At 33.8% G+C, this 18,365-nt stretch overlaps 1 protein-coding gene across 31 annotated transcripts in view; it reads right to left on the reverse strand.

Moving 5' to 3' along the window:
- The window catches only part of daam1b (dishevelled associated activator of morphogenesis 1b), a 180,091-nt gene that overhangs the window by 45,947 nt on the left and 115,779 nt on the right, over positions 1-18,365 (reverse strand). For all 31 annotated transcript variants that reach the window (XR_012395605.1, XR_012395602.1, XR_012395596.1 and 28 more), the window contains 10 exons: positions 14,420-14,753; positions 12,649-12,759; positions 12,171-12,274; positions 11,988-12,054; positions 11,238-11,355; positions 6,756-6,894; positions 6,522-6,580; positions 4,453-4,640; positions 2,023-2,331; positions 467-574 (listed from right to left, as the gene is read on the reverse strand). Coding sequence is in view for 5 of the 31 variants with exons in the window: in XM_073932725.1 (XP_073788826.1) it covers positions 467-574; positions 2,023-2,331; positions 4,453-4,640; positions 6,522-6,580; positions 6,756-6,894; positions 11,238-11,355; positions 11,988-12,054; positions 12,171-12,274; positions 12,649-12,759; positions 14,420-14,753 (1,537 nt within the window). In the remaining 26 variants the exon portion in view is untranslated. The remainder of the gene's footprint in view (positions 1-466; positions 575-2,022; positions 2,332-4,452; positions 4,641-6,521; positions 6,581-6,755; positions 6,895-11,237; positions 11,356-11,987; positions 12,055-12,170; positions 12,275-12,648; positions 12,760-14,419; positions 14,754-18,365) is intronic.

The raw sequence follows: 18,365 nt of genomic DNA on the forward strand, positions 1-18,365 counted from the left end.
CAATTGGAGAGGTTCAATTAATATCTATTTTAAGGTATTAAGCATGCTTTCAAAACCTTATTTCATAACCAGCTTACAGAACTTAAACATTGTTTAAAAATTAAGATCATACAAGGGCAAAGAAGCCTCAAGCTGTATCTAAACTAGTTTTTTTTCCTCTCTTCTTTTTCTCTAATTTGACTGTAAAGCCATAAGAAATGTATGTAATGGCTTTATAATGAGAATAAGTGTGTGGTTTACCAGGCGTAATGAGGACGGTTTGCCAATGTCTGTTTTTGATAGAAAACTGCTGGTGATATCAATGCATTTTACAGTCTGCTAATTCAAACCCCATGCTCTGTGATGCAGGATTATCATGGGCAAACGTATGAATAACATGCATGAGAAACAGTAAATGGTTGGTGAGATCATGGTGGATTGGGGGAAAATAAAGTCAAAACCAGAGAAAGAAGCATTGTATAGTGACCTGTTGCCTCTGGTAGGCAGAGAAGGTCTTCTCGATGTCCTCTAAATCCAGGATTTTGAAAACTCTGCCATCATCAACGTCTGCCCAGACTGTGCCTTCAAGTTTGTTCTGTGGGAGAAAGCAAGATATCTGAAGTCAGACAACAATGTAGAGTTTTGTTCTTCATAAACTCCACATATAATACTGAAAATACAAACAGTTGAGGTCTTAATTATTAGCCCCCCTGTTTATTTATTTTCCCCAATTTCTGTTTAAAGGAATGAAAATTGTTTCAACACATTTCCAAACATAATAGTTTGTTCTGTAGAAGAGGGCTAACAATATTGACCTTAAAATGTTTGTTAAAAAAAGTAAAACTGCTTTTATTTTAGCTGAAATCAAACATTAAAGACTTTTTTCAGAAGAAAAAATAGTATAGGAAATACAGTGAAAAATTCCTTGCTCTGTTAAACATAATCTGGGAAATATTTAAAAACAAAATTCACAGGAGGGCTACTAATTTTCTTCATGATTCAACTCTAAATGCTAAAAATTAATATATGCTTATAATAATTAAACATTTTAGTATTCTGTGTTATTCCAATTCAATAGAAATAATATCATATATGTGTGTACATGTCTATGTGCTTTTGTGACATATCAGGACACAAATCTGTATAACTACAAGGGCATGACACAGGTATTACAAGAAGGCGGTGAATTATGAAGACATCGCTGATGTCCTCATTTCTCAATAAGAATATAAATCACACCAAATGAGCTGATTAGATAAAGTGAAACAGTACATAGTTTTCTGTAAGGGTTGGGTTAAGTGGTAGGGCGATACTGTTAAATACAGTTTGTACAGTCTAAAAACAATGAAAAACCTATAGAATGTCCCCACAATTCACAAAAAAAACAGTGTGTGTGTGTGTGTGTGTGATTTTTTAAAATATTTTTCCCAGTTACATTTAAAATGTAATGGAGTTCCATCTAATTAAACATTTAAATGAATTAATTAAATTAAATGCAATGCTAAACTTATAGATAATTGTTTAAAAGATTAATGACTTTTTTTATAAATGATTTTTTTCAGGGTTAAAATGTATAGACAACGAATTCAGGGAATTAAAATGTTTCATAGAAAATATTCCTGTGTTGCTAAAAATAGTAACGGCAACAATTGAAAAATGTAAACAAAGTATCTTTTTTTTAATTTATGGATTGTAAAACCTGAAAACTAAAATAATGCATTCTGATACAGATATAGATCAATCAATCAATCAATCAATCAATCAATCAATCAATCAATCAATCAGTGAGTCAGTCAGTCAGTCAGTCTGTCTGTCTAATTGATTAAATTGATTAAATACATAAACACATGCAAACTAATAAAAAGATTAAATATTTAATACTAAATTTCAAAAATATAAAATCTAGTAAGTCCTCTACTTATATGGCAAATTTACTACAGCTTTGACATTAATTTGTGTCACTGGACTTCCAAAAGTGTGTTTTTATTAAATGCAGAAGCTATTCTTCTCATTGAGTGTCAGGATTCGCAATATCAGTCTCACCTCGGACAGTTTGGCCCAGTTGAAGGACTTGAGAGGGTTTGAGGGTTGAGGAATGTTCTTCTTCTTCAGGGATGGACCTATTGGAGCTCCTGGAGGAGGAGGAGCACTGCCGAATGGAGGGCGTCCAGGGGGAGGCGGAGGGCCACCGGGGGGTGGTGGAGGAGGTGGAGGCATCATAGCGCCACACGGTGGAGGAGGCGGTGGAGGAGGCATCATGCCGCCTGGTGGAGGTGGAGGAGGTGGAGGAAGCAGAGGTCCACCTAGAGGACCAGAGACAGGAGGACCTCCAGGAACACTTGCTATCTGTCTCTGTACATACAGTAAAAATTATGAACAGATGTGAGCCTGCTCTGACAAAAGAACCCTGACGTTGTTCATTTACACAGTCATGGATAGAATTATTGGCAGCTTTGGTAAATATGAGCTGTAAAAATGCTGTGAATATACATTTGCATTGTTTGTCCTTTTTATTGATCATTTAAAATCAAAAAAAAAGATATGCAATGATAAGCATTCTTAAGTGTGAAAAATCTGTGCAGTATTTTCTATTCATATTTTTATGAAAGTACACAAGAGTGACTACTAGGGATGTAACAATATTGTAAATACCGTCATACCGCAATAGTAATTTTTTTCAATATTACCGTAGGCGCATGATTCAATAAAAATATATTTCTGAGAAAATTTTGCTTAGGCGAATGAAGCGAACGGGAGGTAGCGGGAACTACAATTCCCATCAGCCTAGGCGTGGCCATCATCCTTTGCGGTCTGTTGTCACTACAGATCCAGTAATGCGGAAATGGAGTGTGCTGCTAGTAGCGGGGAAGAAAAAGAGCTGGAAATGATCGAACCTAAAGCGGGTTTTAAATCGGATGAGTGGAATCATTTCGGTTTCTTTCTAAAAAGATACGAAAAAGGAGAAAAGGTGACAGACAAAGAAAAAAACGGTATGCAGGCACTGCCAGACTGTGGTGAAATATAAGTCAGGGAATACGACTAATAACAGTCATAGGGACTGCAGATCACAGCACACTTGTTAGATTGATGCAGACATTGAATTGTACCGTAAAGAGACCTCTGTCTCACTCATGGCTTGTCCTCTCAAGTGGTGGAAAGACAATGCACAATGTTACCCACTGCTGTCAACCTTGGCTAAATCATATCTCTCTGTCCCAGAAACCTCAGTCCCAAATCAGAGGTTTTTTTTCTGTTGCAGGGGACATTGTAAATGCCCAGAGATCCCAGCTTTTACCAGATTATATTTATATGATAATTTTCCTTAAAAACCCATCTCTATCTAAGTGAGTGAGTGATTAAATGTTGAATGTGATGAGTTTTCAACAATACTAAATTGAAACTTTATTTTTTTATATGGTTTAATAGTTTTTTGTTATTTAAATTGAAAAGTTGAAGTTCCTGTTTCAAAACTTACAGACAGATGGCTAATTTGTATGTCATTGATATGTTCAGTGCTAAGGTAAATAAACACTTTTGGCACTTTTTATGTCTTTTCATTAGTTTTGTTTTTCTGTAAACTATTCAATAAATACCGTACCGTGCCATTCATACCGAGGTATTATCGTACCGTGAAATTCTGATACCGTTACATCCCTAGTGACTACAAAAAAAATCTTCCTTGCTCATTTCAAAGTAACACTTTAAACTCTAAAGCGTATTCAAAGCTCTCAGACATCACTGGACCTTCAAACAGGACAGTTCTATGGTCATATGAAACTAACAAACTAGTAGCAAACACACAACATAACTTGACAAAATGGTAACCTTGTGTCCACCATTAAATATACTGAAGAATCTTTAATTTTTCTGACCTGTTTTGTCTGCCAGACTTCCTAGCTATGTTTTTTAGACACACGTCATCACAAATTCTACCAAATACTGTACTGCATGAACAGATTAAAAAAATTAAAACCAGCTAGAAGTCTTAAACTTGGCCATGGCTGGATGTTTTATAATGACCAAAAATTGTCACAAAAATTGTCTACATTGAAATAAAAATTGGTCAACGAGCCCAAAATTAAAGTTTAGCCATGGCCAGTCTCCTGTCAGGAATCCTCTAGAAAATGAGGAAAGAGCATAAACACGGACCAGAGAACATGAAGGATCTGGAGAGACTTTTATGAAAAAAAATCTGTCTAATATCCTTCTAGGTTTCCGCCAACCTCATCAGACATTATGGGAGACAATTTAGAGCAGAATGTATTGTATAAATGGGTGTCAATAATTTTAATCAATATTTTTTTAGAATAAGACACTTAATTAATATATATAATAAGACACTTTAATGTTTTCAATTGTTTTACATCAATAAAACATTTGAAAAATTCTAGCCACGGTCTTCTTCTTTACTCATATTTACCAAGGGTGCCAATCATTTTGACCATGACTGTATGTGTGACATCATTAGCGTACCGTGCTGAGCTCATGTAGTCTGGTGGTCATTTCTGCCACTTGCTGCTTGACGAGTTTATGTTCCCCCATTTCTCTTTCTAACTTCTCTTTCATCTTGTTGAGGGTCTGCATCATCTCCTCCTTCTCCTGTGTTTTGGCGTCACACTCTCGCTCCTTCTTCTCCATTTTCTGTTGAAGCTCATGGTGGTCTGCAGGACAAACAGCTTACAGGTCAAATATTATACACAGTGTTTCCATTTCAGCCATTTCTAAAAGTCTGCACTGCACAATGAATCCATAAATAGGCTGCAATCAGGTAAAGTCAAAAGAGACTTTATTTAAAAATTTTTTACAATCGTTATGTATATGTATGTACAGTTGAAGTCAGAATTATTAGCCCCCCTTTGATTTTTTTTCTTTTTTAAATATTTCCCAAATGATGTTTAACAGAGCAAAGGACATTTTAACAGTATGTCTGACAATATTTGTTTTATTTTGTATTTTGTTGTAATAATTCAGGGGGGCTTATAAGACTTCAATTGTGTATGATTAAAGGTATATCTTTTTTAGATAAAAAAAACTGACTTGGTTCAACAAGAGAAATATGCTTTGTAGCAGGTTATATAAATTGTTTTCATAGTGATAGAAAATATTGCTCAAGGCAAATGATTTATTTTTCATTGGCTCAAGTCATAAAATTTCGATGTGAACCATTAGGGGCGGATCATATCGAACACGCTTTTACATTCCAAAAACAAAAGGTGCACCGCAATGCTTTTTCTGCTGACAAGCAGAGCGCATAAGCAGCGTGACCGTTAGTAAATCATTTAAAAAAGACGCAAAAAGTGTGATCGGCCCCCTACCCTATTTTATTATTTTTTTTATTGAATGAATGAAAGCATTTTTCAATATTCAGATTTAATAAATTAGTAAAATATGTTATAACAAATGAGTAAAAAAATAAAGGAACGAATGAATTAATGCATTTACAAAAAAATATGTCTGAAAAATTTTATTATTTGTACAGATGGAATCCGTTAAATAAAAATTCAAGTAAAATAAAATTCAAGTTTTCAAGTTGCGATTGATAAGATGTTTTTTACTGGAGAATAGTAATAGCGAACACTTTCCTTGACAATAATAAAAAATTAAAACATATAAATAATATGAAAAGTAGATACAATCTCCAGATTAAATATGCAAGAAAAATAAATTATTTACTATAAGTAAATATATTAATGTATACAAGTAAAATATATGACTTAATATAAGTGAATATATTAATGTGTATAAGTAAAATACATGACTTAATATAAGTGAATATATTACTGTGTATAAGTAAAATACATGACTAAATTTAAGTAAATATATTAATGCATTTAAGTAAAATACATGACTTAAATTAAGTAAATATATGAATGCATTTAAGTAAAATACATGACTTAATACGAGTATATTGATTGTATGTGCTGCTAAAAAGTATAGATGAAAAGATTAATGTTCATAATTATGTAAATAAACAAATATAAAAATAAAGAGTAAGCTTTACATTGCATCAGCCACAGTGTAAACTCAAGACCAGGGGTTTTTTCACACAGTGCGCCTAAGCTTTGGAATGCACTCCCCATCAGCATTAGGCATGCTGCCTCAGAACTGTTTTAAGAAACTTCTTAAGACTCACCTTTTTAGCATTGCTTTTAACTTAGGATGATCATTTTGTTTAACTTTTTCTTTCTATCTTATGGTTCATATTTTAATTGTTTTATTGCATCTTTTATTGTTGTGCTGTTTTACTTGCCTTGTGTTCTAGTATTTTGCCTGTAACACTTTGAGTATAAGAAAAGCGCATTACAAATAAAATGTATTATTATTACTATTTATGTACACTGATGTATTGTAAGTCAAATAAAAACAATTCTGATTCTATTAGTTTTATGCTATAATTTAATAAAAATAAGTTTTCCTCCTGCTGTTAAATCTGAAGGATAACTCCTACATGATGTGAAAGCACCAAAAACACCGTTAGATCAAAATGTAAAAAACAAATGTCTGTTGTAAAAGAAACATCAATGTGCAGAACATATGCTGACCTTTTCGCATTTTCTCCGCCTGCTCCTTCCACTGTTTCACCTCATTTTCATTGACAAGCCTGAAAGAGGGCGAGAAAAGTGGTTAAACAAAGCAAACCTCATTAATCCAACCCCAGCTAATCTTGCTTTGTTGAGCAAAGGCCTAAATGAGTGTATTAAAACACAGACTTTAAAAAGATTCAAAAGAAAAGCACAATTACGAGCGAGATGTCTAAAAGAAAGCAGTGAGCTCACATTCGAACCACATTCTTGACGTTGAAGTTTTCTAACGGCGTGGCATCGGGATCGTGACCTTTGTCATTCTGCAGGACCATCTGTTGAACGATACGGTCCAGAAGCAGCCAGTACTGCACTGTGTTCCCGCTCCTCTTATCTAAAACACACAGCACATTATAACACTACTGCATGCAGGACACTAGAAAATCACCACAACAATACCTACAGTATAGAATAAAATATATTTCAAGAGTTCACACAAGAGTCCGGGGATACCTCCTGTTTGCAAGGAGAGAAGGGAGTTTGAGCTTAGGTAGACCTTGGGAACTCCCCTGCTGTAGTAGCTAATGAACACAATGATTGCCCTTAAGAGATAACTACTTACTAGGTGCATGTCTATGTTGCCAATTTGGATTAGCCAACTAACTTAAGTTGCATGTTTTTGGGCGGTGGGAGGAAAACCCAAGTGAGCAGAGGGAGAACGTGTAAACTCTGCATAGAAACGTCAGCTGGCTTGGTAAGGACTAGAACCAGTGACGTTCTTGCTGTGAGGCAACAGTGCTAACCACTGGGCCACCGTGCCACCCATCTAGGATAGGAGGAGTAGGGGTGGAAGGGGGGATTCTTTAAAACAAAAATGGCTGTTAAATGGAACTTAGGGTATTTGTAATGGCTTAGGAATCGTCTGATTGGTGAATCATAAATTGGATAATGCGGGACTAGACGCAAGCAATCATAAGCACGTGATCCTCTCAGGATTAAGTAAACTTCACTTAGTATACACCCGACTCTAAGTCAGGTGGATACTTCACTTAGTATACACCTGACTCCATATCAAATCATTTTATTCTGAAATTAAGGTTGATATGTTTCATAAAAGTAGTAAACTCTGGAATATGTGAGTTGTTGATTGTCTTTAATGATTTTTTATACTGAAAAAAGAAAGAAAAGACTTCCAACGTTTTCACTGAGCTTACAATCAGTGTTGCGTAAATATAAACCCATTTTGATTTTGCAGAATGTGACACTCCAAAAAAGTTGGAAGAATGGCATGTTTTTTTTTTAAATAAGTCTAATTGTTTGAATATTTTGGAAACTGATTGTTTAAAGTATTATTGGCATGATAAGAAATCATCTGCTTAACAGTTTGTGGTGGTCTGATTCTCCTTTTCATGACCACACATTTTTAACAGGACACACACACACATCTGGGTGGTCAAACACATTCACTCCACACTGCATTCACAAAAATTCTGGGTTCCACACAATCCCTTTGTGTAGGGACAACATGAAGAAATTCATTTAACAATTTAAGTTAACACTTTATAATAATGCTCTATTAGTTAATGCTTGTTAATGTTTTTACTAACATGAACAAACATTTAGTAATACATTTATTATGGTATTTATTCGACTTCGTTATTGGAATTTAAGCTAAATGATGTTAGTTCATGTTAACTTATAATGCATTAACTAATGTAAACTAGCACATCTTTGGATTTTAATCATGCATTTGTTAATGTTCAACTATGATTAATAAATGATTTACAAGATTATTCAGACTTTCTTAAGGTTAGTAAATACATTAACTAATAGACCATTATTATTCTATAGTGTTACCCATTTTATTTAACTAGTTTTTTTTTTTACAAATTTAAGTGGATTAAACAAAAACAATTAAGTTGTCCTCTAAAAAAATCAAGAACTGTGTTGTTTTAGCTCTTTTTAAATAAGTTGAGTAAACAAACAGCAAATCGTCACCTTGCAATTGTAAGGTTCTATCTGTGTTTTGAATGATTTTGAGATATTGAGCCTCAAAATTTTAGCATTCCATAGCAAACAGTCTGTGTGTCACATTTGTTTTTTTAAATAAAAAGTTTTAAAATGTAAACAACATATAAAAAACATCCCATAATGTAAATAAGTTGTCATTTAATAAGAATATGTCAATAACTTAATTTTGACAAAAATGTCAGATAGAACCTTATAATTCGGAGGTGACGAAATGACATTTTCTTAAGTGTGTGTCTGCAAAACAAGCTGTTGGAAGCATGCACACAGTAAAAAGTGATTAATGGTCTTTACTTAAATAAAGTGAGTGAACTTGTTGCCTTAAGTAAACAAATATGTGCATAATTATAAAAGTTCAGTCAATGGGTCTACTGATTTTTAAAGAAAAATCAACTTGTTGCTTTTTGTTGCTCACTTTTTTAAAGTAAAGTAACTAATGGATTTTCACAGTGCAGACTCCATTTAATAACTGCAGACTTTCCATTAAAGACATGTGTTGAAGGCACTATACAGTATGTCTCTGTACATATCTCAATATATGCCTCCATCTTAACAGTAACTGTTTTATTTGCTGCGTCCTGATACCATGATATTTGCAGGACATTGGCTTTTGCATCTGTCACTCATGAAAGCCTGAAGGATCCTTTTGGACTTTATTGGCTCATGGTACTGTATGCATTTATATATTTTTTCCACTCTCAAAAAAAAAGCTAACTGTATAGTACTGTACCACTTTTGTGGCCATTCATAAATGTACCTAGCACAACAGTACAGTACTAAAGGGTGGAGCTATTTTTTCTGTAGAATGTTGACTGGTTTACAGAGAATTGTCAATTGAGAGTGCAATAAGTCAGGGGAAGAACAACACAGGAAGTACCATTTTTAAAATACACAGGGGGTGTTTATTATACTCAATAATGGACCCCCATTATTATACTCAATAATGGGGTTGCAGAAATGAACCACAATCAAACAAGCTTATCTTTTTGCAACAAACAGCTACATGTTAAGAAGCAGAACAGGATTTGCTGTACTGTATGTCATCTTTCTTACAGGGTTGTTCAAAACGTGTGTCTAGTCGCTTGACCTCTTTCTCTCTCTATTAACGAGCATTTGTCAACCGTCTAGATTTGCATTAATGAACGTATGTGCAAAAAAAATACACAGTGGCTTTCTTATTTGCTAAAGGCAACATCAATCGCAACTTTTTGGCGTATACCACACATACCAAGAAAGGGAACTACTAGTAGAGGAACGCATAAGTGTGACCCTTGCTTTATCGTACTGTACTATACTATGTATTACCTCAGTGGAAACAAGCACATCTAAAACCCTTAAGTTTTTTTCCAGAGTTAAAGTGGTAGTTAACTCAAAAATAAAAATCTGCTCACTATTTACTCACTCTCGAGGTGTTCTTAACCTGTATGTGTTTCTGTACCTGTACACACTTACTTCCTTAGTAGGAAAAGCAAATACTTTATAAGTTAATGGCAAAAGGAAATGAAATCTTCTTTAGTGTTCTACAAAATAAAGAAACTCATAAAGTGAGTAAATGATGACAGAATGTTTACTTTTGTGTAAAACTTTAAGTTGAAATATGAGTTAATTTGAGCCAGCACACATTTCTGCTCTCTTCCATATTTTCTGTGATACAGTAAGCTTCAGCCTGGATAACCAGAGGCATCACTAGAACTGATGTATTGCTTTTTCCTTAAGGAACTCAAGTGTCATTCCGTGATGCAGTGGCAGGCTGTGTGAAGTGACTGTGGTTTTCTGAAGTTCCCCTAAACTCATGTGGCTGTGTTTAACTCCACAGCATGACATTTTTTATGAGGTCTCCTGCCTTGCCCTACACAGACTGAGCTTTCTCTGGATTCCCTCAGTCTTTTCACAATATGACAGATGGTAGTTGGTGAAAGACTTTTGCATTGAGAAATGTGTTGATTTGTTTGACACTTCTCTCATGACTTTTGGCATAAAAATGACAAGCCATTATAAAGCAAGCAAAGACAGAGATGTTTCATTTAATACCCAAACATAAAACCATCATATATATATATATATATATATACACACACACACACACACACACACACACACACACACACACACATACATATATATATATATATATATACAGTATATATATATATATATATATATATATATATATATATATATATATACATATATACACGCACACGCACACGCACAACACACAATTTTATGAAATTTTAAAGGAAGAATTCTAGAGAAAGATAAATCCCACTTTTAATTAAGTGGCACAAATGCATACAACATTGGTGCTATTAAGGTTGGATATGCGTAAGGTTATGGACAAGTTTGGTGTTATGGGTAGGTTTATGGGAGAGTTAAGGTGCATAGAATCGGTCAACATGCAGATAATGCTCAAAATATACGTATTATTAAAAAACCTGTATGTAATTTATGTAACATAATAAGTGCATTGTACCAAATGATTCATAAAAATGTAAATACATAGTAATTAAGGCAACTTAATAAAAAAAAAACTGGACCGAATTCACATATTTTTAAATTAAAAAGTCAGCAACGCTTTTGGTTTTAGGTCTAAACTATGAAAGTGTAAGCAATAAACTCCCATCAGAGGATAGTGTGGGAATTATAGGACCTATTTGAGAGCTACAGATGAGGACAGATGTGTTGTGAGAAGAACAGGTGGTCACTTACGAGGCATGAGCAGGCAGTGATGAAGGACAGACATGAAGTGTGGATATGCGTCTGTGTGCGCCAGTTTCTTCCTCACAAGCTCAAACACCTGCGTCGCACTCTTCGTGTCTATGTGGATCTGCAAAAGCATGTAAACAGGCCAATTTAAATTCATTTCAGTAAATAATCTTATGTAATTAAAATGTTTTTACATAATTAAAATTTTTTAAGTTTTTGTATACAAATTATGTGTCAATTACTCTATTAAATCTATAATAATGCATCATAATAATAATAATAAAAATAATAATAATATAGTAATTTAATGTAATAATTAAATCAAATAATTACTAAATAACTCAATTACTATGATAATAACAAAAATAATATTCATGATAGCATTATCATATTATATATTAATTATTGATATGAATAATATATAACATATATACATATGACATATAACATAGTTTTTTATATATAATTATGTACAACAGTTTAATGCATAATCAAATAACTTCAAGCAAGGATGATGATAATAATAATAATAATAATAATAATAATAATATATAACAGTAAATATTAAATTAAATGCTGTAATATAATTACATAATAATTAATAATTATGCAAAAAAAAAAAAAAAAAAAAAATATATATATATATATATATAAATATATATATATATATATATATATATATATATATATATATATATATATATATATATATATATATATATATATATATATATATATATTTAATCCACTTACAGCCTCAAAGCGTCTGGATAACGTGAGCTCATCATCATTTCTCAGCATCTCAAAGTAATCCAAATGCCTGAGGATACACACACACATTCACGCACACACGCACATGCACACGCACACACAAAAACAGCTTCAGTTAGATGATTAAACATTCTAGCAAATCTAAATTCCTGATGTGGGGCTTACCTGTCTAAAGTGGAGTTTTCATGTGACCTAAGTTTGTCGATGATGGGCTGAATCCCCAACATGAGGAACTCGTATCGCAAATGTACCCGGAACTCAAGACTGGACTAAAACAAGCAAACAAAAAAAACACTTGGTCAAACCAATCAGAACTGTGGGTTTTTATACACAACACCTGCTTATAGGAAAAGTTTAGCTAAAAATACTCAAGATTTACTTAACCTCAAGTCCCTTGAAACATGCATGAGTTTCTTTTTTCAGTTGAACACTAAAGAAAATATTTTGAAAAAGGTTGGAAACCAGGAGCCTTTGACACCCATAGTTAAAAAAAACTAACACTATGGATGTAAATGGCTCAAAGTTTTAAACATTCTTCAAAACATCTATCTTTTTGTTCAACTGAAGAAAAAAAAATGGGTTTGGATCAAGTGGAGATTGAAATGTGGAAATTAAATTAAGTAAAATAGTGTAAATGTCTTACTTCACCAGCTCCTTGGCTTAACACAGCATTAATGAAGGACATGATGGCCGTTTTCAGGCTGACCTCGTCCCTGTACCGCCCTGTACTCTTGTCCAGATCATTCAGCAACGTCTGTCACACAAATAGAAAACATGGCATAAGCTTGATTGCTTTGGGTGACTTACTTATTCCTTCCCAAATAAATCTTTCATACACTCTCAGAAAAAGAGGTACAAAAGTGGTCCTTTTTACCTTTACCTTTCAAGAGGTAACTATTTATACCTAAAACATCCATATTGCAGTCCTAACAATACAATTGTACCTTTTACAAAAGGAACTACAACAAGTGACAGTTTTTGTATCTTCTGAGTGTATTTACATAAGTGTGTGAGTGAGATTATATAACAGATTTAAAGGAATTTCATGATTATTTTTTATTATTATCATTTTCCCCAATATACCGCAATATATATATATATATATATATATATATATATATATATATATATATATATATATATATATATATATATATATATATATATATATATATATATATATATATATATAGTTTCTTTCACTTTCAGTTAAAGGCCCAATCCCAATTCTAATTCTTAGCCCTTCCCCTTACCCCTCGTTTTGCACACTCACTTGAAGGGGTAGGGATGTCCTAATTCTCTTTAGCTTGAAGGCGTAGGGCTAAGGGAAAGGGCTAGATCGTCCTTGAAATAAAGATTTTTCAGGAGCACGCTAGAAACCAAGGGGTAAGAAAATTTCCCAGAATACACAGCTACAACGGCAGCATGGCTGCACATGGAAGTCCGGAGATGCACAAACTAGTATTTTTTTGTCATTATTACAAATTTTAACAACAAACAAGCACATTCGTTTTACCATCATGCTTTTAAAAAACACTAAAATAAAAAACTGCTAAATTGCGCTATCTATAATCCATTATAATAATAACTCCTGTATCGTAGTCCCACAACATTCTGACACTTGATGACACTCAATTACCCCTTTACATCGTCTGCTATAATGTTAATGTTGTTTTTTGGGGGGTTTTTTACATCGATGAATATGGCCACTGTGTAAATGCACAGTACAGTTATGATCTAACTGCCACATTATATCGTTATGCTAACATGATATATGCCTCCATGATTACTAGGTAAAAAGTTAATATTAGCAAATAAAACAAAAGCCTCAGGGTGACCTGCACCGAATCATATTGGTCTGTACTAAACTGTACCATAATGTTCAGTGTGAAAGAAACATTTAAGACATGTTACCATGACAAGAACTCCAGGATGAGCTTCAATGAACCAAACAATCTCAAATCATACTGTTGAAAATACAGTACAAGTCAGTACAAAACAAAAAAAAACAAAAAAAAAATCCTTAATTCCTTTCGCTTTATCTTGTACACTCAACTTTTGAAAACATCAGGTGCACTGGCCTAAATTATTTGTCATTAATACAAAAACATTTAGTTGGGTTAACATAAGATTATTAGTTTTCTGGAGGGGTGAACTACTCTGTAACAAAACTTTTTAAGTTGTGCCAAATGAACATTTTTTGTCTGCAGAACCGGAATGCCTGAAGTTGAGTGAACAAAAAAACACAAACATAATCCTTATTTCTTTTTGTTTTTTCTCATGTACTCAACTTTTTTTTCAGCTTTACTTGATAGGACAACTAGCTGACTAGCTAACTGAGTGAGTCATGAACAAAAAAAAAACAGCCCCCAGCATCAGACTCTCTGGATGTTTTTATTGAAAATCATACACACCTGAAATCGTGTGCGCTCGCAGGCGAACTTCTGGTAGTGCAGCATGGCCTCGAGGATCTTCTTGTGTCCGCCGGGTACCAGACACACCGCGCCCATGATCTCCAGCACGGCCACTTTGGTCTTGATGTTGTCGGTGGCGAGGCTCTGGGCGATGATGTTGATGCTCTCTGTGTGGGACAGGACGTGAGCGCGGCCCTGAGAGTTGTTCATCAGCGCTTTGATGCAGCCGATGAGAGACGTGTGGATCTGAGACTCGGTGGTCTCGTAGTCCATGCTCTTCAGGAAGTTCAGGATGCATGTCAGGCCATCCAGATCGATGAACCGTGTCACAAACCTGAGAAGAATCAATCAATTCATTAGTTGAAGACCTTTTGCACTTATATTACCTGCTGTAAGGCATGATAGGAGAAAAATACTTTGTTTAATGGTGTCATTTCATGCAATGCATATTTTCATAATTTTAGCTTTTATGTAATGTATTGTGCATTTATTTATTATCCCAGACATTTTCAGTGTTTTCAGTTTGTTATGTTTTCAAAAGCTTGTTTTTAAGTTTAAGGATGTTTATAATTCATGTTTTATAATCTACAATTACCATATTTTTTAGAATACGCATGTATTACATATTGTGAAACAGAGCTATTCGAACAACTTATGAATGCAACAGATGGAGTTGGGGTACAACTGAGTTGTACGTGCAGTTTATTAAACAGAAAATGGTCAGGCAGGCAACGGTAGGGATGGCTGATGTGAAAATGGTGTTTCGACAATGTTGAGATCCTGAAGCGCAAGTGTTTTGAAACACTGCATCGAAGCATGATCCGAAACACCCAGGTCATGTGACTAAGGTGATTTGGAACACACAGGTCATGTGAATAAAGTGTTTCGAAACAGCTGGTCACGTGAATACAGTAATTTAAATCGTAGATCATTTCAGAAGTTTTCCGAGACCTGGCGAATCTGCGTTTGACTGACAGGGTCAGAATAAAACTCTGTCTCATACAGTATAGCCTAGTGATCCGTGTGTGTGCACATAGTTACTGTGCTGCAAATGGCTTTGGGTTTGAGTCCTGACTAGTAAAAATACTCTGAAATTATGATATAATGTTATTATAGATATGATGTTGTGTATTTTAATAATGTTGCTGTTTTATGGTGAGGTCTAGATAGGATACAGTTGCGGATATGCCATTACTATACCATTATTTTTGTAATGGTAAAAATAGTAACAATGCTGGGTTTAATACCTCAATTTGCTTAACTGTTTCTTTTCTGAAGCTGTTACAGTGCAATAAAAAAAAAAAAATGACCACTAGGTATCACTGTAAAGACAGGTTTTGAAATGTTTCAAAGCTTCGACACATTGCATTAACTGTTTCAGTGTTTCATTAAGCTCTCACTTTGCCCACCACTAGGCAACGGTCAAACATGTCCAAACAGCATGATAGGGGTACTTCAGAAGCATAGTCAAAGTCAAAGGCAAAGTCACACTGCTGTGTTGTAGTCCATCTGATTAGTCCTGAACAAATTCAACTGTGTGTGTTTGCAATCAAGGGGAATCTGGGCCAGGTGTGTGTGATGTGCATGATGGGATTTGTAGTGCAGATGAATGTGCAGCAACACTGCTGGTGATCTAAACAATGAAGTTGTCCACCAAAAAAATATAATATATTTTAAAAAATTACATATATATATATATATATATATATATATATATATATATATATATATATATATATATATATATATATATATATATATATATATATATATACATATATATATATATATATATTTTTTTTTTTTTTTCAAAAGTCTGTTTTTTATCCTAGAATGTAATTTTTGTTTTTACTCTTAACTCTTATAAAGCAAACTAATATTTTTTAAAAAGTGTATTAAAAAGGGTTTAGAAAATATTCAAAAGACAGAAAATTGTTCTGTAATGGAACTGAAAAAGTGCATATATGATTGCTAAACATACAGCTAAAGACACAATTGAAAAAATTATTTAAATCAATTAAATGAAATTAAATAAAATTAAATAAAATTAAAAAGTTAAAAGTTATTTTGTGGAATTCATTTAGGAATTTAATTTACATTTCAATTAAAATTCAGTTATTTATTTACAAATAAAATAAGCGGTCATAAAGAACAATATTTGAATATATTAAAATGCTGATATGCATTATAAATTAAAAGACTTTCATAACTTTTAAATATAAAAATATAAATATATTTTAAATGTTGAGTCTACTTTTCTTTCCACTATAATTAATATCCAGAGTGAACAGGCAACAGTATGTGCCGAAACAGGATTGCCACATAACATGCTCTGCACTAAAACCCACATTAGATTTGCAACACGAGAAGCATAACTCAATGAGTCTGGAGTAAAACAGCCTGTCAATGTGATAATAATCAACTCCACGTTGAGGTGATGAATGCAAAATAACATAACACAGAAGCGTGCCTTGATTTATGGCCCCTATTAAGCACTTGACTTAAATGCAACTGTCCAGAACTGTGAATGGATTGTTGTGATGTCATTAGGCACACAAAGATGGCTGGAGTGTTTTAGGGTCAGCGGTGATGACCTGTGACCTGGGATCAAACACACTGGGAACAGCACACACTGATCATCAAACACATCTGTTCTTGATGAAAGCAGTATCATTTGCATTATGAGTCCTAAAGCACACACCATAAGGCAAGCAAAGCATTTAATTAATAATAGAGTGAGCCCCTTACCAATGGACAAATCAATGACGTGTTCAATAAAATGTGGAATAAATCTTTAAATAAAAATGGGCTTTAGTTTTTTATTCGGTAAATTTGAATTGGATTATTTTGGATAATAAAGTTGAACTATACTTGATGTTAAAAATGTTAACAAGACTTCAAATGTATTAAAACTATCATATCATTGGTATTGAGATTAGTGTTGCCAGACGGTTTCCCGGTTTTGAATTTGTTTTTGCGGGTAAAAAATGACAGGCGGGTAGTGAAAATGTGGCCGGTTTTGCAACGGCGTGCCCGCCAGCCCCGGTCTTCACTTATAAACCTGTTATGATCTCCCAAAAAAATGCTACAGCCCATTCACATACAGAAGCTCACAATGAGACACAACCCCCCCCACTCCTCGGCCTCTCAACAGGTTATTATTGTCTATAGATTGTTGGACGGTGCCTTTTGGTTTTCAGCGGGTTTTGGGTAGTTTTTGGGCTGGACTCAGGCAGCTTTATCTGGCAACACTGATCGAGATTTTGAAGTCTTTTGTGATCATCAGCAAATTTTTTAAATACCAAAAAAAACATTCATTCATTTATTTTCCTTTTGCTTAGTCCCTTTATTCAACAGGGGTCGCCCCAGAGGAATGAACAGCCAACTTATCCAGCATATGTTTTATGCAGCAGATTCCCTTCCAACCGCAACCCAGTATTGGGAAACACCCATACACACTCATTCGCGCACACACACTCATACACTACAGCCAATTTACTTTATCCAATTCATCTGTACCGCATGTCTTAGGACTGTGGGGGAAACCGGAACACCCAGAGAAACCCACGCAAACATGGGGATAACACGCAAACTTAACACAAAGATACCAACTGACCCAGCCGGAAGCCGCCAACCACTGAGCCACTGTGTTGCCCCACGAAAAATACAATTAATATAAATATTGTTGCACAATAAAATACATTTTTCTAACTGTGCTGCAGAATATCTTTGGAGGGAGGCTATAATACATCTTTACAGGGTTCTTTCTTGAAATCAAAGCATAAAATAATTAAATATTCCTGAAATAAATATTTTGTAACATTCTAAAAGTATTAACTTAGTATTATCTTTTAGTATTTACTATTTATTACTTTAATAAAACTCAAACTATATAGTGCAAACAAACTATATTTAAAACTGTATGAATGCACTGATATTACTTAAT

Source organism: Danio rerio, chromosome 20 (genome assembly GCF_049306965.1).
Source record: "Danio rerio strain Tuebingen ecotype United States chromosome 20, GRCz12tu, whole genome shotgun sequence".
Lineage (NCBI taxonomy): Eukaryota > Metazoa > Chordata > Actinopteri > Cypriniformes > Danionidae > Danio > Danio rerio.